Source organism: Psammomys obesus, unplaced genomic scaffold (genome assembly GCF_907164565.1).
Source record: "Psammomys obesus unplaced genomic scaffold, mPsaObe1.curated_primary_1811, whole genome shotgun sequence".
Classification (NCBI taxonomy): domain Eukaryota; kingdom Metazoa; phylum Chordata; class Mammalia; order Rodentia; family Muridae; genus Psammomys; species Psammomys obesus.
Genome location: NW_026591086.1, coordinates 7,994,507 through 8,018,367, shown reverse-complemented (window position 1 = coordinate 8,018,367; position 23,861 = coordinate 7,994,507). Strand labels below are relative to the sequence as shown.

General features: G+C 51.0%; 2 protein-coding genes across 4 annotated transcripts in view; both read left to right on the top strand.

The window, feature by feature from the left end:
* Positions 1 to 326: 326 nt before the first annotated feature.
* Sftpc (surfactant protein C) lies at positions 327 to 4,043 on the top strand. The gene is made up of 7 exons (XM_055609862.1): positions 327 to 365; positions 661 to 831; positions 2,210 to 2,368; positions 2,711 to 2,833; positions 3,056 to 3,166; positions 3,472 to 3,616; positions 3,926 to 4,043. Exons 1-6 carry the CDS (start codon positions 327 to 329, stop codon positions 3,604 to 3,606), a joined length of 738 nt encoding a protein of 245 aa, XP_055465837.1. The 3' UTR covers positions 3,607 to 3,616; positions 3,926 to 4,043.
* A 401-nt stretch (positions 4,044 to 4,444) lies between these two features.
* The window catches only part of Bmp1 (bone morphogenetic protein 1), a 43,988-nt gene continuing 24,571 nt past the window's right edge, over positions 4,445 to 23,861 (top strand). Inside the window, exons 1-8 of one of the 3 annotated variants that reach the window (XM_055609638.1) lie at positions 4,445 to 5,188; positions 13,561 to 13,674; positions 16,454 to 16,618; positions 16,806 to 16,923; positions 17,217 to 17,395; positions 17,853 to 17,958; positions 20,029 to 20,153; positions 20,690 to 20,805. In XM_055609638.1, coding sequence (XP_055465613.1) covers positions 5,017 to 5,188; positions 13,561 to 13,674; positions 16,454 to 16,618; positions 16,806 to 16,923; positions 17,217 to 17,395; positions 17,853 to 17,958; positions 20,029 to 20,153; positions 20,690 to 20,805 — 1,095 coding nt within the window. In that variant the 5' untranslated portion in view covers positions 4,445 to 5,016. Of the gene's footprint in view, positions 5,189 to 13,560; positions 13,675 to 16,453; positions 16,619 to 16,805; positions 16,924 to 17,179; positions 17,396 to 17,852; positions 17,959 to 20,028; positions 20,154 to 20,689; positions 20,806 to 23,861 lie in introns of those variants that run through there. The other 2 variants (XM_055609636.1, XM_055609637.1) reach the window with 2 other exon arrangements.

Sequence of the window (23,861 nt, the reverse complement as noted above, 5' to 3'; positions counted from 1 at the left end):
TATCCAACCCCAAGTTGAAAGGGCGCAGGCAATCCTAAGTCAGTGGTAGATGTGACATATTACCCCAAGGCACAGAAGAGAATTTGGGAAAAGAGAGAAGGTGAGGAGCAGGCAGAAAGAGGAGGTCGTGAAAGTGGGTGGGATTTGGTCAAATTACATGGGCTCATTTAGAAGTTATGAAAAAGGAGGACAGAAGGGTAGATAGAGCAGTAGAGGAGCAGAGGTGGCTGGGATCACATGCAGTCCTGTGCAAGGTTATGTTGGCTTAAGAAAGTATCAAGGGCTGGGGATGTGGCTCAGTGGTAGAGGACCTCCCAAGCGAGCTCATGACCCTAAATTTGATCCTCAGCACTAGAAGGCCAAGAGTAAGGTATGGAATAAGCCATCAGAGAGTTAAATAGAAAGACAAACCCAGAGCAAAGAACGAAAAAGCACTCATCACCCATGGGTAAGAGTTTCCCATTAGTGGGGACAGAGTTTCCAGAATTGGGAAAATGACTGGGGCAAATCTGACGTTAGGGACAACACGTGTGGGGGGAGGTAAAGAGGGATCTGAGCCTATCTAGGAAGCCACGAGAACAGACTCCCAGGTCCTGCCCCAGGCCCTGTCCTTCCACTAGATACCTTTCTACCCCCTCTCAGTAAGCACCACTTTCTCAGTCCCTGAATGGAGATTATCTCGTGGAAAGGGATGGCCAGATTCTTGGCTGCTGCTTGAACAGTTTGGCCTGTCAGAAGAAGAGAAGCCACAGGGCTGCAGAGGCAGATGCCAGCAGGAGAAGCAGACATGCCAGAAAGACACCCACGGAGAGAGGAGCAGGTGGCCTGAGGGTGAGTTTGCTCACCTCATCCAGGTTTGCTCTTGTTGGGCCAAGAGGATTCATGTGCCTAGGCCAAGGGCCCTTGGGGGCTCTTGCAGCTGGCTTATCAGGGCCTAGCCTCTAAGAAGCCAGGAACAAACAAGCTTCAAAGCCAAGGACTTGGCTGGCAGACAGGAGATCTAGTCCTTCACCTCTGTCCTTTCTCTCTCGCTGGTGATATATAAGACACTGGTCACACCAGAGAGATGAGGAGAGGAGAGAGAGTCTACAAAATGGATGTGGGTAGCAAGGAGGTCTTGATGGAGAGTCCACCGGTGAGTGTGGTTGTGTGTGTGTGTGTGTGTGTGTGTATGTGTTTGTATACATACATACGTACGTATGTATATAAGTGTACTAAATTTGCCTGCTCCATCCTCTATAGGCTTTTTTTCTTCTTTGAGACTCAGATGCTCATCTAGCTTAGAGTTGGCTGTTACAATGAAGACATCATGATCATTAAGAGTCCCTTACAGAGGCAGGCACGGTAGCCATGAGTTCCTGTAGAAAGGAATTGAGAGCCACCGTAAGAGTCCATAGAAAGGCCTGTGAAGAATACTGATAGAGCCACCAAGTATTGGGAGGCCATAGGAAGCCTCACAGAGAAAGCGACATGTGGGGCTGGGATGTAGATCGGTGGGTAGAGGGCCTTGCAAGCACAGGGACCTGGGTTCAGTCCCCCATACCACACAAACCAGGTATGGGCGTGCACACAGTTTGGAAGTCATTCGGTAATGCTTAGATATATAAAGAGTTGAAAAGCAGCCTGGGTCTTTAAAAAAAAAAAAAGGAGAAGAACGGCTCAGCAGGTAGGAGTACTTGCCACCAAATGTGATAAGCCTGAGTTTAATCCCTGGAACTCACATGATGGAAGGAGAGAGATTGTTTCTAACTTATGCATGCGTGCTTGCCCACACACGCACACACACACAAACACACACCAAATAAGTAAATGTAAAAAATAAGAAGATGACCCATAAACTGGAATGGGAAGGAAGGAAAAGGGACTCTCTGTAAAAGCATGAAGGTGGTGCTACCTGGATCCTTTGAGGGTACGAAAACTTTGGCTATGTCTGGGGTGCTCAGAAACGGAAGCGGGGAAGCGGAAGATGAGATTGGTAACCAGCTCTCTTGGATTGTTCCAAACCTACAATTTGCTTCTAACTTTCCAAGTGTCTATGGTTTTGTTAAGAGTCCAGCCACCTTCCCCAAAGCCTTCTCTGAACTCACCGGTCCTTTGTTGCACATTCATAGCCTCAACAGGCATTAGAGGGTGGCCAGCTTGTGCAGGGAGAGGACAGGGACATCCGCTCACCTGCCTGCTTGTTTCTCTGCTTTCCCCACTTTCTCAGGATTACTCAGCAGGTCCCAGGAGCCAGTTCCGCATCCCCTGCTGCCCCGTGCATCTCAAGCGCCTGCTCATCGTGGTGGTGGTGGTGGTCCTTGTTGTGGTGGTGATTGTAGGGGCCCTGCTCATGGGCCTTCACATGAGTCAGAAACATACCGAGATGGTGAGCAGGCAAATAGTAACCACAGGGCATGTCAGACAGAGGGCTGACTGGGATGGGCAGATGGGCAGCTGTTCGAGAGAAGGGAGTGGACCAGCTACAGCATATGTTGGGTGGCACAAACAGAGATGGGGTAGCAGTCCAGCGTAGACGTTTCCTTCCCAGGCCCTGGCCTACAGTGTGATAACCAGCAGTCACTCCAACACCTGTTATGTTTAGCCTTCCCCAGATCCCAGGGAAGAAGGAAAGAGGGCTCTGGGTAGATAGATGCTCTGGGCTCCGGGTACCAAAATGCTGAGAGAAGAAAGAGGAATTCCAGGCAGCACCCTGACACCCTTTCCCTAGGTCCTCGAGATGAGCATTGGAGCACCGGAAACTCAGAAACGTCTAGCCCTGAGTGAGCACGTGGACACCATTGCTACCTTTTCCATTGGCTCCAGTGGCATTGTTGTGTACGACTTCCAGAGGGTGAGCGTGCTTGAGGGACCAACACAACTTTACTGGAACTTCCCTTCACTGTACCCCCTCCTTTCCAGAGGTCTTTCTCCATCCTGTGCCTGGCTGCTTCCCCTCAGGGGCTTGAATCACAGACTGGAATGTTACTCCCACGGCTAATCTAAAGAAAGATGTCTGAGTTGGGAAGTGAGTAAGGCAAGGGACCTTCCCGAATGACCTCCTGTGTCATTCTAGCTCCTGACTGCCTATAAGCCAGCTCCGGGAACCTGCTGCTATATCATGAAGATGTCTCCAGAGAACATCCCTAGCCTTGAGGCTTTCACTAGAAAATCCCAGAACTTCCAGGTGGGTGTGTGAGCGGAAGGAGTAAGCTGTCTCCCTCCAAGGGCTGGGGAATATTTGAAATGATGGCTAGGGCCACCTATGTAGTGTTGATTCTCCTGGGCCCAATGTGTTCTCCTTTCTATGCTCACCTGTGTCGCTCCTTCCCACCAGCTCTCAGCTGGCCTTGGCTGAGCCCAGACAACACCCATGGGCTTCTGATTCCAGCCCAGTCCCTCCATACTGAGCCTCAAGAATTTGCCTGGCTAGCTAGCTTTGGGTCCCACAGTAAGGACTTCGGGTGAGATTGAATGTAGTGTTCTTTCCAGGCCAAGCCCTCAGCACCCACCTCCAGGCTGGGCCAGGAGGAAGGGCATGATGCTGGTTCTTCCGGGAGGGACGTGGCTTTCCTAGGCCTTGCTGTGAGCACCTTGTGTGGAGAGCTGCCGCTATATTATATCTAGGACGCTTCAGGTGAGCAACAGTATCTTTCAGGGTGCCTGAGCAACACCAGGAGGTCTTGGGCTGCTTCCTTTGCCAGGGGATCTATTAGGGATCTCTTGGAGTCAGTGATCTGGGGAGCTCTGAGGGTGAAAGGTTCACAGACACAGCGCACGCAAGTCGGAATCAAGCAGGCTACTCCTCAGTCACCCTCCCTCACATGCTAAGCTCTGTGTCACAGGGTCGGTAGGAAACGGGACCTGTTCCTTCCTTCGGGACAGGAAAGACCAGCAGCAATCGCCCCCTCCCTCACCTGATAAACATCGGTTCTTTGCTTTACAGGGTCGGTGGCAAACGCAGAGGGAAAGGAAAGACCCCCGGCCAAGAGTCTTTGACAGACAAGCAGGAAGCTGCTCCTGCCCATACCCGACAGGAGAGGGTAGAAGTCCGTGGAGGAGAGGTGTCCCCTACGGGCCAGGGGGCTCCTGCCACAAAAGAATAAAGCAGCCTGATTGAAAAACAAAGAGTGGCACTTCTTTCCTTCCACATTTTCCCCAGTTCCGCTCCTAGCAGGAGCCGTCCTGGGAAGGAGAAGGTTTGGCGGAGTTGGGGCGCTTTGCCACATCCTTTCTAAGAGTGATGGGGATTTGTCCCTACCCTAGGTGGTGGAGAAGCCGGCAAAAGGCGGGGATGGGGGTGGGGGGGACAGGACCTGGGCTCCATACACGGGTGTTAGGCGCCCTCCAGCGGTGTGCCCGCAGGGAAGGACAGAGACAGAGACAGCAGAGAGACAGCCAGACAGAGAGACAGCGAGAAGCGAGAGAGGAGAGAGAGGAGGTCTGAGACAGACAGACTTCGGAGTATCAGGCTGAGTCGAGAACGATCGTTGGTCCAAGGATTCAAAGACAGAAACCGACCTGACAGCGTGTCCCGTGCCCGGAGGCGCTCTGCTCCGAGCAGGACAGCAGCCACTAGGGGGCCCCTGGCGGAGCGGTGCCTCCGGGCATCCCGGGCCCTTGCCCCCTCCCCGGCCCCGGCCCCAGGCAGCGGATCCCCCTCCGGGGCGGGCGGCGCTGCTCTCGCCCTCCCCGCCCGGCTGGCGCGCTTCCCGGCCCGGCCGAGCACGGTCCCGGCCCCGAGGGGGGCTGAGCTGGGCGAAAACCCGCCCTCCAGCGAGCTCATTTCCCTAAAAGGGGGGGGTGGGGAGTGGGAGGGCGGCGAGAAAAGAAAAGGAGCGACCGAGCCGAGGGCTGGGGGACGCCGGAGCCCAGGGCCGGAGCAAGCCGGGCCGAGCGGGGAGGGGGGCGGGAGACAGGAAACGGGACGGGAAGAGGTGGCTGCGGGGGGAGAGCGCCTCCCCTCCTTCTCCAGCGATCCGTTCCCCGTCGCCCCGCTCCCGCGTCCGGGCGCGACCGCCACAGCCACCCGCCAGCATGCCCGGCGTGGCCCGCCCGCCGCTGCCGCCGCTGTCGCTGCCGCTGCTGCTGCTGCTGCTGCTGCTGCTCCCGCGCGCCGGCCGGCCGCTGGACTTGGCCGACTACACCTACGACCTGGGCGAGGAAGACGCCCCGGAGCTCCTTAACTACAAAGACCCCTGCAAGGCGGGTGAGCGAACCCCCGGCTCCCCCAGGGGCGCACGGAAGCCGGGCTTGGACAGGCTGGGATCGAGGCTGCGGGCCGGCCAGGGGTTGGGGTTTGGGTTGGGAGAGGACAGTCCAGTGTGGGAAGCTGGGAGCTGCTTGGTTGGCAATGCAGTGGGGGAACAAAAGACCGAGGGAGAAAGGGAGGGGGAAGTTTGGGGGACTTTTAGGACTGAAGTTTTGCTGCTGTTTGTGGAAACTGCTGCGGCTGCCGCTTGCCTTCGCAGAGGAGTCCTGGGGAAAGCTCCCTGGGTCCCAACGAATCTCGCTGGCAGGGAGGCTTTTTTCTCCACTGGGTGTGTGTGTGTGTGTGTGTGTGTGTGTGTGTGTGTGTGTGTGTGTCCCTTCTCCCCTATACCTCCTGCTTTGTGAAATAGTGGTGTTTGCCTGCTTGTCTGTTTGCCAGTGGGCTGCACATCTGTCTGGTTGGATGCCCAGAAGGCCTGCAGCTCCGAAGGAATAGATTTCCCGGCTGCCGAGCCCAGTGGAAGGAGAACGTTTTCCAGGGTGTTCCATGGAATACTCCTTTGTGGGCAATCCTATGAATCTGGCCAGCTGCAGCAGCTCTTGGGGCACTCAAGAGACAGCTGTCAACGTCAGAGAAATTGGCCCAGGAGAGGGCTTACCTGTGCCCTTGTGTGCCAGGAGAGCTGTGCCAGAGCCAAGTTGGGATGGCAAATGAGCCACACAAAGAGAACTCGTATATTGAACATCGGCCCTCTCACCCCACAGACAGCTGAGGTTAATTAGTCAAGGTCAGGGCAGAGAGAGAGAGAGAGAGAGAGAGAGAGAGAGAGATGTTTGCTCATGGGGATCCTCCTGCTTTGATCCCCTTGGAGTGACCAGATGACCAGGCACTCAGGCCATTGGCCTGATTGATGTCCCTGAAAAGGCTTCCTGGAACACATTGGGGACAAGATGTCACAACTTTTCCTCAACTTCCTGCTTCTGACTTCAGCCTGTCTGTGAAGAATTAGAGCCAGGGAATGGGACCCAAGGAAGTGGACACAGAATTTTGGGACAGGCAGCTCTAGTCCTGACCACAGGGGGGCTTGATCGAGGGACTCTCCTTGCTGCATCCATCCTTGGGTGGGATAGGGACCATTTTAGTGTGATCAGGACAAGCTAAACTCTTCAGTCTTTCCTCTTCCATGCCTGATGGGCTGTGGGCAAATCAGGACATTAGAAGTTTCATTGTGTGTGGTAGGAGGGCAGGAGGAAGAATGAGCAGGGCATGGACTCTGAAGGATTCATTAACCACCAGGAAAGCTAAGCATGGTGTCTGAACTTCAGTTTCCTCATTAGTAAAACGGGACCGACAATACATCACTTCACAGAGGTGGTGGTAAGAGCTAAATCTGAGAATATATTAAATCCCTTATCATTAGCATGCAGTAAGCACTAAATAAATGTCTGCGCCCCCCACCCCCATGCTCTATGCCTCTGGCTATTAATTCATTTCTTTTTTGAGAGGGTATGGACTTGGATTTTAGGAAAAGCTAGCATCTCCCTGACCCTGTTCTGTGTCTCCTATCCCTTTAGTGATGTATATTTCCTGATCTGTCTCGGGGCTGGGTTTGGTGATGTGGGAGATGCAGAGACTTTCCAGACAGAGCTCTGTCCTTAAAGAGATCACATCCTAAGCAAGAAGGATCCAAGAGTACATGACTTTACACAGCATAAGCCAGGAAGAATCGGGGTCCCTCATCACCTCTTCATTCCTGGTGATAGGGAGGGCAAAGCAAAGTGATCAGAGGGGGTCTGGGAAGGTTTGCCGAGTTGGAGGCTTTGTGGAGGAGGTGGGACAGGAGTACAGCCTCAAAGAACGAGTAGGGAGCTATGCTCTTGTCGAAAATGGGGAAATGGGAGTGATTTTTGGGAACAGCAAGAGGCTCAGGGCTCCATCCCCAGTCTCAGATTTCATCCTAGGGTGGGGCTGGCTGACTTGGAGCTTCAAACAAGAGCTCTGGAGAAAGTCTTCTACCAGGGTGAAGTGAGGCTGGTGGGGAGCCCAGCCAGGCCTGAGGTGGCGAAGAGGGCCTGGAGCCTGTCAAGGCCAAGCTCCAGTGTCAGATCAGGCCTTCTCCTTGGGTGTGACTGATGCTTAGGCCCTGTGTCCCACCCCTGAGGAAACTGCACTAGTGTGTATACACCTCTGCTGAGCCTAATCTGCTGTCCCCCCCCCCCACCCCAAGCTCCAGGCCCACCACCTCTTTTCTTTGTGTTGCCCCTTCCAGCCTGAATTGCTTCTTGGCCCCTCTATCGCCTTGACCACCAGATGCTGAGGCACCTGTGGCAGGTGCCTGTGTCTACTTCCTTTGGAAGTGGCTGGTGTACTCACACCCCTTTTTCCTCCTCCTCCACGACCTCTTCTTCATGTTCCTTCTTCTTCTCTAACGGGACCAGCAACGAAAGCCCTTTGACTCCCCCAGCTTAAACGAGAGCTCCCAACTTATTCTAAACATAGCAGGCCTCATCATTCAAAATTATCTCTTCAGTTAGTGTTTGAGCTAGATTTATTTATTTGCTTTTGTAGGTGGGGGTCTCACAAAATTGGCCTTGAACTCATCATCGTCTGCCCTTAGCCTCCCACATGCTAAGATTACAGGGGTGAGCTACCACATCCACTTAAGGCTACTGTTAAAGTAAGGACGGAAATTAAGATCCTTGATGTCCTGGGGAAGGTCTTCAACCTTTGGGCCAGAAGCCAGCCTGGACTTTTGGGTGTGCTCAGGGCTGATTCTACCAAGCCTGCTCTCAGGTTATTTACTGGAAGCCCTGGTTTCTTGTGTTGAACGCCGAGCCAGGGAAGAGGAATTCAGAGATTCCGAGCATAGCATCTTGACACTGACACACAGGGTTCTCACTTAAACCTCAGCTGGCAGCCAGTGTGTCTGCAAAAGGAGACGCGGACAACGCTTATAGGTCCTTTTCACCACCCTCACCCCTGGGACGTTCTGGCTCAGGTGTAGAGTCCAGAGGAAGCCTATGATCTTATCTCTCACCAGACCACATTCCCTCTTCCAGACACCCTGAGTGAGTCACTCCTCTCACACAAGACCCTGTTTCCTGCCTTAGTCACCCTCACTTTTAGGTGCCCCAAGGGTGGAGGAAAACACACCTCCACGGGCCCTTGTGGAGGGGAACCAGTTAGATGCCTCAGGAAGAAGGGACCCTTCTTTTGGTTTGAGACAGGGTCTCACTGCGTTTTCATGGCCAGCCTGGAACTTGCTTCGCAGACCACGCTGACCTGGAACTCACAGCCATCTACCTGCCTCTGCTCCTGAGTGCTGGGATCAAAGCCTGTGCCACCGCAGCTGGCAGGAAGAAGGGATTCTTATGAAGTCCATTCTAAGTGATTTGGGAAAACATTAGTGTGGGGCTGGGGCTGGGGCTGGTGCCCGTGGGAGTGGTGGGGTGGAGCAGGCTATCTCCTCAGGAGGTATATGGAGGCTCCGTTTGTCTTTCTTCCTACACATGCGCACATCTCTGTACATTCCTAGGAGCCCTTCTCCTTTGAGGAGTGTGGACTGTGAAATGCAGTGTACTGCTTATGTCTTCTTCTTTTTTTTTTTTAAACAGTTTTTATGTCCAGATTTAAGGTGGTTTTTTTTTTCTGTCTTTTTTTTTTTTAAAAGAAGATTATTTATTTTTATGTATATTAATGTTTTGCTGGTATGTATGGCTATGTGAAGGTACCAGATCTTCTGGAAGTGGAATTATGGACAGTTGTGAGCTGCCGTACGGGTGCTGGGAATTGAACTAAGATCACTCTGAAAGAACGGCCAGTGCTCTTAACCTTTGAGCCATCTCTCCAGCCCTGTTTCCTTTTCCTTTTCCTTTTTTGTCTTTTTTTGGTTTTTTGAGACAGGGTTTCTCTTGTGTAGCCTTGGCTGCCCTGGACTCTCTTTGTAGACCAGACAGGCCTCCCACTCACAGAGATCCGCCTGCCTCTGCCTTGTTTTCTTTTTCTTATATGTAAGAAACACACTGGAACCTGCACAGGGAATCAGTTGTATATGCGTCTTTGCTTCATAGTAGGTCTGTTCACCTATGTGTGTCTGGATTGTGTGAGCACAAGCACAAATGCCCAACGATAACTGGACACGGGAATAAATTCGTTTTCGTACTCTGGGGCCATAAGTACTTCCTCCCCTGGCTTCACGGCTGCATTCATTGAGGGAAAGACATGCCTGTCCTCCACAGGCTGGCTACATCACACGCCAGTCAGGCTCCACTCAGGAGGTGAGACCTGGCCATGCCAAGAGGAGGGGACTTCGGAGTTCAGAAGCTGACCTGGGGGACAAAGATTGCTTTCTAGGTCCACATGCACATTGATGTGTCTCTGTGATCTTTCCCCTCCAGCACTGGGCCTGGCTGCAGAGCACCTCAAGTGCTTCCTGGCTGCTTGACAGCCAGAGAGCAAAACAAAAACTTCTGATACTCTGTTGAAAACAGTTGCTACTTTGACCCCGACCTCCATCCGGGGGCTTCCTCTGGGCGGGGAAAGCATCCTGAACTCTCTTGCGTCTAGACTGTACAGCTTCTTCAGGTTAGGATCCCACATGGACCAGCTGTTAGCCCAGCTCCTGGCGGTAGGCTCTCCTCCCACCCTACCCTGCCCCCATTCTGTTCCCATGCATTCTTCAGCCATGACATCTCCACCACAGGGGCATCCAGCTGAGCTCTGGAGCTAGCCCTGTTCTTTCTACTTGCCCTGCCCTGGTCCCACACTGCCCTGACTCCCAGGCCAACGTGGTTCTGTAATCTCTGTCCATGGATTTGCTCAGATGAAGAGTGACTGCAAGGGACCTGGTAGGCCTAAGGAAGGTTTGGAGCTGACTTTGAGTCTCCAGGATGGTATGGTGAGCACCGCGCTCTAGGCTTGGTGCTAGACGCTTTGTATGCTCATCCTTGTTTCTTGCAGGAATCTTACGAGATGCAGTCTAGCGTGTGCTTTCTTTTAGATATGAGAAAACTGAGGTTTCAGAGTTTATGTGTCATCTACTGGGAGCCAAACCTGGATTCAAAGACCAGTCTCTGCTTCCAAAGACCCGTTCTTTGCTGGTAGTCCAGCCCCATGGGCACAACTGCCTTCTGTAGGGTGGAAAATTGGTCTAGACAGAACATCTGCAGACTTTCCTAAGAATCACAGTGGAATAACTACCTAGCATTTACATTATATTAAGTATTATAAGCCATCTAGAGAGGATTTGAAGTTTACAGGAGAGGTGAGGATGTTTGGTAGAATGCTTGCTTAGCAGGCATAAAGCTCTGAATTCAAGCCGGTATGATGTGGCTCATGTCTGTAGTCCTAGAATTTGGGAAGTAGAGGCAGGAGGATCAGAACTTCAAGATCACCTTTAGCTACATAGGGAGTTTGAAGTTAGAGTGGGCTGCACAAGACCCTGTCTCAAAAAAAAAAAAAGAATGAGAGAGGACATAGGAGTGTATGGTAGGTTCTATGCAAACACAGTGCCATTTTATGTGTGGACTTGAGCATCTCAAGATTTTGCTATCTGTAGGGGTCCTGGAATCAACACTGTAGGGAGACTGAGGGTGCCTGGCAATGCCCATGGGTGTAGAACCCTGGAGGTGCCATGTGTATGTGCAAAAAGCACAAAGTGTCCAGCCTTGTGAGAGGTTCCTGTGATGGAGTCTCTCCTGTCTCACTCCCTTTTGCACGCAACTGAGAGGCTTCTGTCACCGTAACATCAGTTACTAAGCCTGGATGGCAGAGGGTATCATCCCGAGAGAAGCTTTCCAAGCACCAAAGCAGACTCTTGACTAGTTACCTTGGACATGCCGTCTTCTTTAGCCCCAGGGTCCTGGTTTCTGAAGTCAAAGAAGGGGGCTGGAGTCTAGCTTCGAGATTACCCCTCCAAATGTTTGTAATGGGACACTCCTAGGGGTGTCATATGGCTTACGGGGCATGTTGTGAGTGGGCTGGGATTAAATGGACTCATTAATGAGCGAACACTTTGTGAACTGGAAAGCGCTGGGTAAATTTCAACAGACATTTACATAAGGTGTCATTACTGCTGCTATTACTGGCTTAATGAGTTCAGGGCTTGCCATTGGCTTGTGTGTGTTGGAGCTTGTATTTGTGTTTCTTTAGAACTCTGTGACTGTGTGTGTATTTTGTGTGTGTGTGTCTGAGTGTGTGGCTATTTTTGCATATACCTATTTACAATTTGGGTTCCTGAGAGGTAATGAACTTGAGTAAATCCTCTGGACTAGGAATGGTTAAGCCTGAGTATGAATCAGTCCTTCCAGAGGCTTAGTATAGTCTAACTTAAGTCAGTTTCCTTCTGGGCCTCAGTTTTCTAGATTGTTAAATAAAAGGTTGGCTTAACGACTGCTAAGGTCACTCTCTCATATTTGGGTGATCTGTGTCTTAAGTGAGCATGTGTCACTGGGCATGTATTTGCAGACCAGAAGAAAACTGGCACGATATTTTATTCATTCATTCATTCATTCATTCATTCATTCAGTTTGTTCTTTCTAACCCCAATCCAGTGCTGGGCGCTGCTTGCGTGTAGAGGGGTGTAGTCTCTGACCTCAACGGCTCTGCACAGGCAGCATGGGTTTGGATGTCACCATATGCCCACAGGGACGTCAGCCGCCTGCGTCTGACTAAGTGTGTGTGTGTGATAAAGCAAATGTATGTGTATCCACCCAGTGGGGCCAACCGGGGCGGAGGAACCCGAGTGTAAGGCCTCAAGGTTAAGACAATTTGTGTAATGCTGACTCTGCGGGGATGAGAAGCAGATGTCACCAAGGCTGCAGGGAAGCCTCCGCGCTTCCACCTCCAGCTTGGCCTCCCGCCTCCCCTAGCCCAGCCCAGCCCAGCGTGAAGCTCACATCTGGGCTCCTTCCAGGACGGGCAGTGCTGCGCCTCGGCTTCTTCTCACTCTAGACTTCTCAGAAAGCAGACAGGTCGCTCAGCCCACAAGCTTCTCTTCCCAGATCCAGAAATGGGGGGGGGAGGAGTGGGGGCGTTGTCCCACCCCTGGGCCTTTCCTCTCCAGAGGGAGGACCCAGAAATTCAGGGTTTGTTCGACAACTCTTACACCTTTCCCTGTTAGCTGGGAGCCTCCTGGTGTTAGTCTGGGCCTCCCAGATTTGCTTACCCATGCCAAGCCTTGTTGGACCAGGAGAGCACATTAGACATCTTACAATGCTCGAAATCCTCCCCCATTTGCTTGAAATGGCATTTACTGTGCGGCAACACATGCTCAGCACAGGCTCCCAAACAGACTGCTTTCTAGTCAACTTGCTGACGCTGTAACAAAACACCTGAGAGGACTGACTTGGGGAAAAGGTTTATTTGGGCTCACAGTTCCCGAGTTTCCAGTTCAAGACAGTGGAGAATGTGGTACTGGAGCCTCTTACAGGCAGCAGATTGTGGTGGGAACATTTGGCAGTTGGCAAAGTTAGGATAAGGAAAGGGCCAGGTCTCTCTCTCTCTCTCTCTCTCTCTCTCTTTCTGACATAGGTATCTACAAGCCTCCGCTTCCCAAGGGTGCACAGAACCTGCCAGTAGTGCCACCTTGGGGACGAAGCTTCATGTGGTCTTAGACTCTAGAGCACCTGTGCTTCAAAGTGTCTCACTGTCAGTACTTTGTCTCTGTGGATTTCTCCGAGTCAGTATTTGTGTGAACTTTGTATTGTAAGGGCTAGCTCCATAGGGCTAGGAACCTCTTCTGCCTTGCTGCTCTCTGACTTAATGACTGGCCAAAAATAGGCACCAGTTAGTATTTGCTGAAGATGTTGGGAAGGGTGACACAGTTGTCTTCATGTAACTATTTGACAGTTTTATTTATTCTCCCTGTCTGTCTCTGTCTCTCTGCCTCGGTCTGTCTCTCTCTCTCTCCGTGTAGATCAGAGGACAGCTTGCAGGAGCTTGTTCTCTCCTTCCTCAGGTCATCAGGTTTGGAGAAAAGCACTTTTACTCGCTGAGCCATTTCACTATCTAAGAGACAGGGTAGGTCTTGTTATGTTACTCTGGCTAGCCTCCAGAGCCCGGACCTGTGCTCCTTCTGCCTCAGCTGTCTGAATAGCTGTGGCTGTAAGCATGTATTATCACCCTCCACACTTGCTGGCACTTGAAGTAAGCAGCAAGTATAACTCTAAAGAGGCTAGATGCTGACCTGTCGCTCTCCTTCTCTATCTTTCTCAGGTGGCATTTGAGGATTATAGCATGGCTGTAGGGGTCAGGGCTGTGTACCCACTGTCTCAGGGCTATAAGGACAATGAGTGCAGCCCAGGGTAGGAGGATTAACTCAGCCTCTGAATGCTTCTTCTTCTTTTTTTTTTTTCTTTTTTTTCCTCCAGCTGCCTTCCTTGGGGACATTGCCCTAGATGAGGAGGACTTGAAGGCTTTCCGGGTACAGCAAGCTGCAGCTCTCAGACAGCAAACAGCCCAAAGGTCATCCATCAACGCCTCAGGTATGATGGGACAGGCTGGTTGTCTGTGTCTCAGAAACATCTTTCAGATTTGGGAACCAAGACCATCCACCTCCATTTCCAGCTAAGCCCTCCCAGGACAGAGGCCATAAACTTGAACCCAACACAGGGGCTTGTCTTCCTTGGGATATCTTTATCCTTTCCCCAGAAAAGAAATAATGTTGACACCCATGGGAGCCAGCTGGCAGTATTTTTCAAGCATACAGCTTACAAAGTACTTTCAAAAGTATTATCCTACTTGACTGTCTTCAACCGTCTCCAAGAGTGTCTTAGTTAGGGTTTCTATTGCTGTGATAAAACACTATGAGGAAAAGCGACTTGGGGAAGAAGGGGTTTACTTCTGCTTACAACTCTCAGGTCAGACTCCATCACTGAGGGAACGTAGGGCAGAAACTCAAGGCAGGAACCTGGAGGCGGGAACAGAAGCAGAGGCCGTGGAGGAGTGCTGCTTACTGTCTTGCTCCTCCTGACTCTCTCAGTTTGCTTCCTTATATACCCCAAGACTGCTTACCCAGGGGTGGCACTATCCACAGTAAATGGGCCCCTCCCACATCAATCATCAATCAAGACAATACCTGACAGACTTGCCTCATTGAGAGATTTTTCTCAGCTAAGAATTCCTCGTCCCAGATGACCCTAGCTTGTGTCTAGTTAACAGAAATTCCAACCAGGACAAGGGGTAACTCTCAGGACCACTCCTGTCTTCCAGAAGCTGAGGCTAATCTTCACAAAGGTAAAGTGATTTGCCCAGTATCATACACATGGTGTATAGGAGGCAAGGCTGGATGGAACTCGACTCCAGACCTGTGTCTTTCACTCCATGATGCTGTACCCAATATCACAGTCCCTCCTGGGTTTCCTGGTCCCAGCATGCAAGTTTCTATGCATTCTCTGGAGCCTCCCCAGGAGCGTCTTCAGGCCCCCCCCCCCAACTGTTTCCAAGAGTCAACTGTTCACCTTTACTTACGGTGCTCTCTTGTTCTGTGTGTACACTTAGTATCTTTCCATGCCACGCAAAAAGGATTTGTTTACAGGTCCCAGAGCTGGGCACAAAGCTCTTTGTTTCCTGGTTTCCCAAGCACCTACCAACCTCTGTGGCGTTAGTGATGGGGAGAAAGAATGGCTGGTTTGGCTTTTCCCAGCTTTCTTACTGCTGTCTATCACCAGGATGGTGCTGGATCCTGGTTCAGAAAGCCCTTACAGAACTCTCCCATTCCTCAAGTGAGGGATTTCTATTGAGGGTCAATTCCGGGCACATTTGGATGTGCCAGGCCATCTTCCTTGTCCTGCAGGAAGGATGATCCTGGTGTGAGCAATTTAGGGATTTGAAGCCAACTATCCAAGAGGGCAGTTGGCATCAAAGGTTATTCTGGTGTCTTATTGACAAGAGAAGCTTACAGGACCTCAGTGAAAACTGTTAAGAATAGCGCAGGGGAAAGTCTTATCAGGGTGCTGCCGCCACCAGGTGATTCAGGGTAAAACTTTGGCCTTAGTCTCCTTTTCATTCAGATACTGTGGCATTTGCCATAGAGCTGCTGGGTCAAGTGGGAATGAGGGCCCCGGAGCCCTGAGAAAGCGCCTAGCTCTGTGTTCTTCTCTGGTATGGAGGCTTCTTCGACAAAAAGGGACACCTTCCAAACCTCAGATCCCACAGTCCCCACAGTTCCTGGGAAGGGAGTGCCTTTTCATCTTAGCTCAAAGTCCTAGTCCATTCCTGAGATCCATGGCAGCTCCGGATTCCTTAGAGTGCAGCCTCCCAGCTGTTATAGAACCATATAGTTATTTTACGTAGTCACCATGAAGAATGACTTAGCAATGACTGAGTCACTGCTCTTGGAGAAAAGTGTGAGCAGTCTTTGGTCATATTTTTGCAAACCGGCCATATCCTATGTGTGTTTCACTTAAAGACACCTTATTTAATGTAAAGTTGGTTCCTTAATACTGAACTCATGGCTAGCAAGCAGCATTGACTTCAGCCAGAACAAATAGATTGAATGCGGGCATTTCTTGGTAAGATTTATCCCACCTTTTGTTTTGTTTTGATTTGGTTTTGTATGTGCATGTGTGTGATAATGGAGACTGAACCTGGGCCTTGAGTGTGCCAGGCGAGCATTTTACCACCAAGGTATATGCCCAGCTCCATTTTTACCTTTTTGCTTCTAGGTAGCCCCTAAGTCGTCCAGGCTGGCTTTAAGCTCACTGTAGACCTCGAGCTGGCCTTGAAGTCATAATCCTCCTGCCTCAGCTTCCCCAGGAGCTGGATGACAGGTTCGCATCACCAGGCTGGGCTCACAGCCCAGCTTCCTTGCTTTGGGAACACAAGACAGCACAGGAACACTTTGCTTAGGAACCATTTTAAGCAGCAAATTAAAAAAAAAAAAAAAAAAAAAAAAAAAAAAAAAAAAAAAAGCCAAAAAAGTGGCACTAGGTTCACCTAAAAATTGTTATTTGTTTATGGTGTGAGATGTGAAACAGGCAGACGGAATACCTTGTTCGACCTTGGCTGGGAATATGCACACAATGGACCACTCAACATTGTTTTCTTTTCTTTTCTTTTTTTTTTTTTATTATTATTTTACTGCCTAGGCATGTTTATGGGTGACCTGACAGTATTGATTTGAGAGCTGCAAACAAATGTTTAGCAAAGTAGGCGAATTTGCAAATCCGGAATCTACAAATAATGGGTTTCATTTTTCTGCGTCTCCTCCTCTTCCTGGCCACTCACTTGCTACCGCCAGACTCTTTCCTCTTCTGGTTCCAGGGAACTCATCTGCCCTGGGTGGTCAGAGCACCAGCGGGCAGTCACGGAGGGAAACCAGGGGCAGATGGAGAGGCAGGCCCCGGAGCAGGCGGGCGGCGACGTCCAGACCAGAGCGCGTGTGGCCCGATGGGGTCATCCCCTTTGTTATCGGAGGGAATTTCACTGGTGAGCATGCTGCTGGGAGTGAGCAAGCCTACACCTGGCCTTGGCCTGGTTACCTTTGGCCTGTCCACACCCTCCTAGCCCAGGCAGCCTGCCTGCAGATTGGCTGCCACACTGGATCAGGGGTGAAAGTGTCCCCAACCCCCACTCACTTGACACTGTGACGGCCTGGCTTTTTATCCTTCCACAGGCAGCCAGAGGGCAGTCTTCCGGCAGGCCATGAGGCACTGGGAGAAGCATACCTGTGTCACCTTCTTGGAGCGCACGGATGAGGACAGCTATATTGTATTCACCTATCGACCCTGCGGGTGAGCAGGGACCCCTGGGCGCTATACCCTTGGGGGTGATCCCCAGGCAGGTTCTGCCCTAGGCACTCTTGCTGCTTTCAGCTGGGCCTGCCCGTCCCCTCTCCCTGCTATGGGCATCTTCCATTGATACGGCTCAGACCCCGGCATAAAGCCTGCGCATTGGGTGCTTAGGGCCATCTCCACCCCCCCCGAACCCCCGCCCCCCCCCCCCCCCCCAGCAGCCTGGCCCGGCCCCTGAGTGGATGCACTCCCCCAGCTCGGGACCACCCCCCTGAGCTGGCCCCGCCCTCCAGGTGCTGCTCCTACGTGGGTCGCCGAGGTGGGGGCCCCCAGGCCATCTCCATCGGCAAGAACTGTGACAAGTTTGGCATCGTGGTCCATGAGCTGGGCCATGTCATTGGCTTCTGGCACGAGCACACGCGGCCCGACCGGGACCGCCATGTCTCGATTGTACGCGAGAACATACAGCCAGGTACACACACCCCAGGGGCTGCATCCATCCTAGGGTTTCTGAAGCTGCTTGGGGGTCTGGCACAGGTTCTGGACCATAGGGGTCAGGTTGAGTAGCCAGAAGCCAGCTCTCCTGGGGAGAAGGCTGGGCTGCAGCCAGCTTGTCCTTGGAGATCCCCACAGGCTTATTATTTCTTTACCTGTCCTCCGTCTCCTGTTCTTTGCTAGCTCTGTTCTCCTCCATCATTTCTCTGCTTCTCTCTGTCCTGCCTCCTCCCATCCCCCATTTGTGGTCTCCTTCAGCAAGTTCTGCCTGGAAGAACTTGTCTTTTCTGCTGGGAAGAACTCGTCTATAGATGTCTCTGTCCCCTTTCCCCTCTAGTTCTCTTACACCTTCAGATAAGGCAGCCCCTCACAGGTTCAGGGAGGACACAGGCCACTCCCCCGACCCCACCCCACTCTTCTCACGGTCTTTGCAGGGCAGGAGTATAACTTCCTGAAGATGGAGGTTCAGGAAGTAGAGTCCTTGGGAGAGACCTATGACTTTGACAGTATCATGCACTATGCCCGCAACACATTCTCCAGGTGAGACGTGGTCCAGGCCTTGCCCAGGGAAGCCCAAGCCTGCCTTCTGGCATCCTCTGCTCTCTGTCCTGCCCTGCCCCAGCAGGCACCAAAGACAAGGGTAGTAGTCTTGTGGGTGTCTGGAGCCCCTATAAAAAGGGCTAATGGCTGTGCCTGCCTCAGTAGTCTCTCCCATCAGTGCAGAGCTGGCAGGCCCAGGCTCTGCCCATTGCTGTGTGGTGCAAGGGTTTGTGGACTAGAAGACCGAAAACCTGAGTTCACAGATCCCGCTCTGTGGGGTCTCCGATATGTGCCAACCCAAAGGAGCCAGGTTTGTTTCTCCTCTGCCACCAGAGCAGTTTCTTTTTCTACTGGTAGCCAGATGGGATCACCTCTTTCTAGTTGTCTGCCTCCTGCCCCCAACTTTTTGTTTTGCAATACTCGAAACCCAGGGCCTTGTGACACGGGCAGCTGTGCCCCTGGCTTATATGCCCAGTCCTGTTAAATTTTTTTAAACATTGGTGTTTTACCTGCATGTGTGTCTGTCAGATTATCTGGAACTGGAGTTACAGAGAGTTGTGAACTGCCATGTGAGTGCTGGGAATCAAACCCGGGTTCTTTGGAAGAGCAGGCAATACTCTTAACCACTAAGCCATCTTTCCAGCCCCTATTTTTTGTTTCTGAAAGAGAGTCTCACTAAGTTACCCAGACTGGCCTTAAATTAACAGAGTTACCCAGGCAGGATTTGAATTTAAAATTCTTTTCTTTCCTCTCTTAAATTTGTGTGCATATGAGCAACGCACACCACACTGTACTTTGTGATAGTAAGATGACAACTTGGAGGAGTTATTTTTCTCCTCCCACAATGCAGGTCATGGGAATCAAACTCTTTTCATCAGGCTTGGTGGCAAGTATCTTGGCTCACGGAGCTGTCCCACTAATCTGCAGAATTTGAACTATTGATTCTCTTCCTTCAGGCCCTCAAGTAGCAGAGATTACAGAGCAGGACTGGCTTTGTTGGTTTGTTTGTTTGTTTGTTTCCGAGACAGGGTTTCTCTGTGTAGCCTTGGCTGTCCTGCACTCTCTATGTAGACCAGGCTGGCCTTGAACTCACAGAGATCTGCCTGCCTCTGCCTCCCAGAGTGCTGGGATTAAAGGCATACACCACCACAACAGGCTGGTTTTGTCTGTTTTGTGACTGGCTCATTGCACAAAGCTTGGCTTTTGCCCTGCAATGGTCCCCATTGTCAGTTCACAAGGTAGCTCCTTAACCAGGGCCTGATGTCAGAAGATCCTCTGGCAAGACTGGAAGGAATGCCCCCACTTTTCCTCACACTTCTTCCCAGGCAGGCCTTTCTGCACTCATGGCCCTATCTGGGTGGTGGCCCTCCCCTTTCTTCTCTAAGCTAAGGACCTGGGAATGGAGACCAGGGAAGGGAGTGAACTCATTCAGCCTTCCACCCCCACAGACAGTCCTTCTACTTCCCATCATACTCACACCCCCTGCTGGGCTCTTCCCAGCGGGATGTGAGTCAGGGACCCTGGGCAGGGGAGAACTGCTGTCTCCTTTTTGTTCTGCTCCTCCCTCAGGGAAAGGCAGAGATCAGCAGGAAGGAATTGGGAAAAAGGGGCACTGTGCCCTAGGAGCTGGCTGGCTACTGTGGGAACGATGGTTGCCCTTTGGCCTTGCTCCAATCACTGCCATGTTAGAGAGTAATGGGTTGACCCTGGGAAGTCAAGAGAGAAGTTGATTGGGACTCAATCAGCATTTGAGGTCTGGAGAGGTGGGAGCTGGGTGGCGTCACAGAGAGGACAAATGGGAGTTGAAGCCAGTTTGAGCATAAGGGATTGGGTCCCTGATCTCTCAAAGCATTTCTGGGGCTCCCCCACCCCAGCTGCCACGGAACAGGGTGGCTACTGGTCAGTGGGCAGCTTAATGACAGGGTGAGATGTCTCCACCCTTTGCTGACCCTGCTGAGGAATGTCTGGGCCCTGGCAGAGTCATGGCTCGTGGGTGTGGATGGACACACCACCCTTCTTCACCCATCTTCCAGCACACTCATGCCCTTAGTTTCCTCATGTCTTCCTCAGGGGCATCTTCCTGGACACCATTGTTCCCAAGTATGAGGTGAATGGGGTGAAGCCTTCCATTGGCCAAAGGACCAGACTCAGCAAGGGGGACATCGCTCAGGCCCGGAAGCTCTACAAATGCCCAGGTTGGAACAAGGAAGGGACAGACCAAGAGGGATGGAGGGTGGGGTCCAAGGAAGACAGAAGCCAGGGCCCAGGATCCCCTATAAAGTCACAGCTGTAAGTCTCAGAGAAGAAGGGAAGAAAGGACAATAAGGAAGGACAGTATTCTGGTTATGGACCAACCTGGGGCTAGGCTGGTAAGTGGTAGGGGGGACTAGAATGAGGAGGAATAGGGACAGAAAGGGGGTACAACTAGCCTCTCTCCTGGACAGTAAGGAGTAGGCGAGGCCAACCAAAAGAGTTTGACCTAAACTCTGGAATCCATGTTGCCTTGACAACAGGGCATCTGGTTACCCTGGCAGCGCTAGCCTAGAGAAGTAGGATGGTTTATGTTTATATGTAAGGAGGAGGGGTACATCTTAAAGGGACAGAACACCTCTCTTCAGCCACTCTTGTCTTCTCTAAGGGTTCCAAGGCTCAGGAGTGAGCCAGAGTCTGGCACCTGCAGTCAGCAGCCTAGCTCCTTTTTTTTTTTTTTTTTTTTTTTTTGCCTTGACAGCTTGTGGTGAGACCCTCCAAGACAGCACCGGTAACTTCTCCTCCCCTGAGTACCCCAATGGCTACTCAGCCCACATGCACTGTGTATGGCGCATCTCTGTCACTCCCGGGGAAAAGGTAACTGTGATAGCTCACCTGTCTGAGTCTCCCTTTCTCTACTGGGATCCCAGCAATGGGATAGATCACCCTCCATGAGCCCCAGCCCAGGGACTTCTGATACAAGGGTGACCTGCCTGGTCATTGGCATAAATGGATTAAGTATGTAATGAGGAGGGCTCCCACCAGTTCTAGCCTTGCTCTGCCAGCCCTCCTTCCCTACGAGCAGCTAATCTGAAGATAGTGTTGCTATATACGGTTGCTGTCTAGTTTCATTGTGATTGCTTAGTTCTTCTAGGCTGCTTTTTAAAGTGCTTGTCACGTGGCTCCTCCTTTAATTTTTATGGCCACCCTGTGTCTTCATTTTACAGAGGAGGAAACAGGGTTATAGGAAGATTGATTAGGTAACTTTCCCAGGTCATGTAGTTAACAAGGACTAGGGTAGGATGGGAGCCCTTCCTAAGGCTGGGTTTAGTCCCAGCCTTTTCTGGGATGCCCTGGGTGAGCCACTCAGCCCCAGCCTTTGGCTCTGTCCTCTGTATCATCAGAGCTTGAGTCAGGGATTCCCAAAGGGCCCTTCTCGGTTCTCACAAGCTGTGGTCCTGAGTACAGTTAAGAACAAGGCCGCCCGCAAGATGCTTCTGGTCATAGCTGGCCTTCCCACCCTTCTTCTTCCTTGCTGTTCTGAGACCCTGGGCTCCTTCCCTGCCTGCAGAATAGGCAGGTAAGCAGAGTAGACACCAAATGCATGAGGGACTCTGGAGCTCGCCTAGTGCACTGTGTGGTTGATTAGCCTTGTTTGAATACATGAGGTAATGAGGGCTGGGGGACTCCTCTTCCTAGTCTGCTCTGTTCTCTCCCCAACTCTTAATGCTATAAAGTCTTTAAAGGGAAATAAGGAGCTTTCACTCCTTGAAAACCTTCAGGGCTTCTCAAGAGCAGTTCATCGTTAACTCATCTCCTGTTTCCTAAACAGGCTTCCCTATCAGGGAAGGACACTCTCCTCCATTCTTTTTCAATTTTATTATGTGCATGTGAGGGAGGGGAGCTATGAGCCTGTGAGTGCAGGTGGCCAAGGAGACCAGAGGCATCAGATTCTCCTGGAGCTGAAGTTACAGGCAGTTGTGGGCTGTTTGATAAGGGTGCTGGGAACGAAACTCAGGCCCTCTGCAAGAGCAGAAACCTCTGCAAGAGCAGCCCCTGTCATGACTTTTAAGACCCAGGCATGGGCTTGTCACATGGATCTGGATTTCTCAGCCAACACTGAACCTTCTGTGCCCTTCATATTTTTATTGTTCCCAAGAGTGAGCCGCTACATTCTTTTCCATAATTGGAATGTGGTGTTTAATGGGTGTTTAATTTAGTGTTCATTGTTTTCATGGAGCCTCCCAACACCACTTGCAAAGAGGGTTTAGAATCAAGAGTTCTACTGTTCAGCAGGTGCTACAAGTCATTGCCCATTGGATAAGTATGTCATCTGTGACCCTGTCCTGAGCATTAATCAGAATATTGAGAAGGACCCAGGCCAAAGTGGGTCTAAGATCTCCCTCCAAACTGCCATCAGCCCTCTAAGTTACAGGCTTTTACCAGCTTTGATGACATCATCCCTAGCCACAGGCCACCAGCTGTTGATGGGGATTTCACTCCTCTGAAACCTCTGGCACCTTCCCCTAGCATAGGAACCTATCCCACAGTGATGAATGTAGAGCTGGAATGCATTACCAAATCACACCCATTGCCCCAGCAGTTGAGGAGAGTCCCTTTAGAAAGAAGAGAAATGTGCCGGTCAACAGGCCTTGTTTCAGAGCACCATACCCTCCCCCACAGATATCCACTCCCAAGCACTTCTTTCCTAAGGAGCCGCAGACCGTCTTTTTAATTACGGATTGAAGTTCAACTCTATGGTTTGCAGTTCCCAGAATCAGCTCCCAGCCGCCTTTCAACATGCACTTGCATGCAGGCAGGCACACAAACTCACTCTTCTTTGCACTTGAGGCAGCTTCTGCTGAGAACCACTGAGATTACATGCGCTGATCACATCTACACGTTGTTTGACTGTCCTCTGACGTCATCTATAAAGCCTAAGAGACAAACGTCACCTCAGAGAGGAGCTCCTTATTCTCCCTTCTGTCTGACTGGTCAGCAGCTTTTCCAAACGGTGCATGGCTTTGTTTGTGCAGTTGGAAGATCATGCCTTCATTCGACAGATTCTTACTGAGAATTTGGGAATTCAGTTATCGCTCCCTTGGTTGGCATTCTGCCATCTTCCCTCAAAAGCGATCTCATCCCTTGTTCTTCTCATTCCACATTTCAAAATTGCGATCCTTTCTGCTATTTCAAATAGGCTGAGTCCTCGCTGCCTTTCCAAGAGCCTCTACAACTCCAGTCTTTGGAAATCTCATACACAAGTATGAATAACAATAATAACTATCAGTTATTGAGCTTATGATTTGTCAAGCATGTGTTTGATGATATCTGTGTGTTATTTTTTTGTAATGTGTGTATGATGGGAATCAAACTCAGGGTTAGTTAGGTAAAGGCTTTACTGAGCTGTAATCCCCAGCTTGGATTGTGCTTTTGAATTAGCATGACAACATTATAGTCTTGGTGCCGACATGGTCCCTGTTTTGGCTATGAGAAAGTGAACTTAAAAAAGTCAGGTCCATGATTATAATACGGTTCTGTTCTGAGGCTCTACTGCAGCATTTCAACATTTTTTTTCTGGGGTTCTTCAGCAAAGCTGTAAGTGCTTAGTGAAAGGCCGTGCAGGTACACAAAAGAGCCCAGTCCTTGAGGAACAGTCAAAGTCCAACATGGCTTCCTTTCCTGGTCGGGAGCATGACCCAGTCCTCAAGAGTGAATCATGTGGCCTGGATCAGCTTTCTCCCCAGTTGTTTCTGACTGGATGGGCTGGCTGGCTCTAGTCTCTTTAGCAGTTACAGAGCGCTGGTTCAGGAGCATCCCTGGTCAGTAAGCTCTCCATAATTTCCAAAAGACCTTCATCCCTTTTTAGAATCCTGCTCAGAACTCCAGGGTAAGAAGTAGATTCAAGATAAAATTAAAAATGCACCAGTGAA

Excerpts from the sequence above, each read along its gene's own strand:
- Sftpc (XM_055609862.1), top strand. The coding sequence starts at position 327 with ATGACCCTAAATTTGATCCTCAGCACTAGAAGGCCAAGA. Across the intron at positions 832-2,209 it reads GAGGAGCAGGTGGCCTGAGG|GATTACTCAGCAGGTCCCAG; the intron begins GTGAGTTTGCTC and ends CCACTTTCTCAG. Across the intron at positions 3,167-3,471 it reads GAAAATCCCAGAACTTCCAG|GCCAAGCCCTCAGCACCCAC; the intron begins GTGGGTGTGTGA and ends TGTTCTTTCCAG.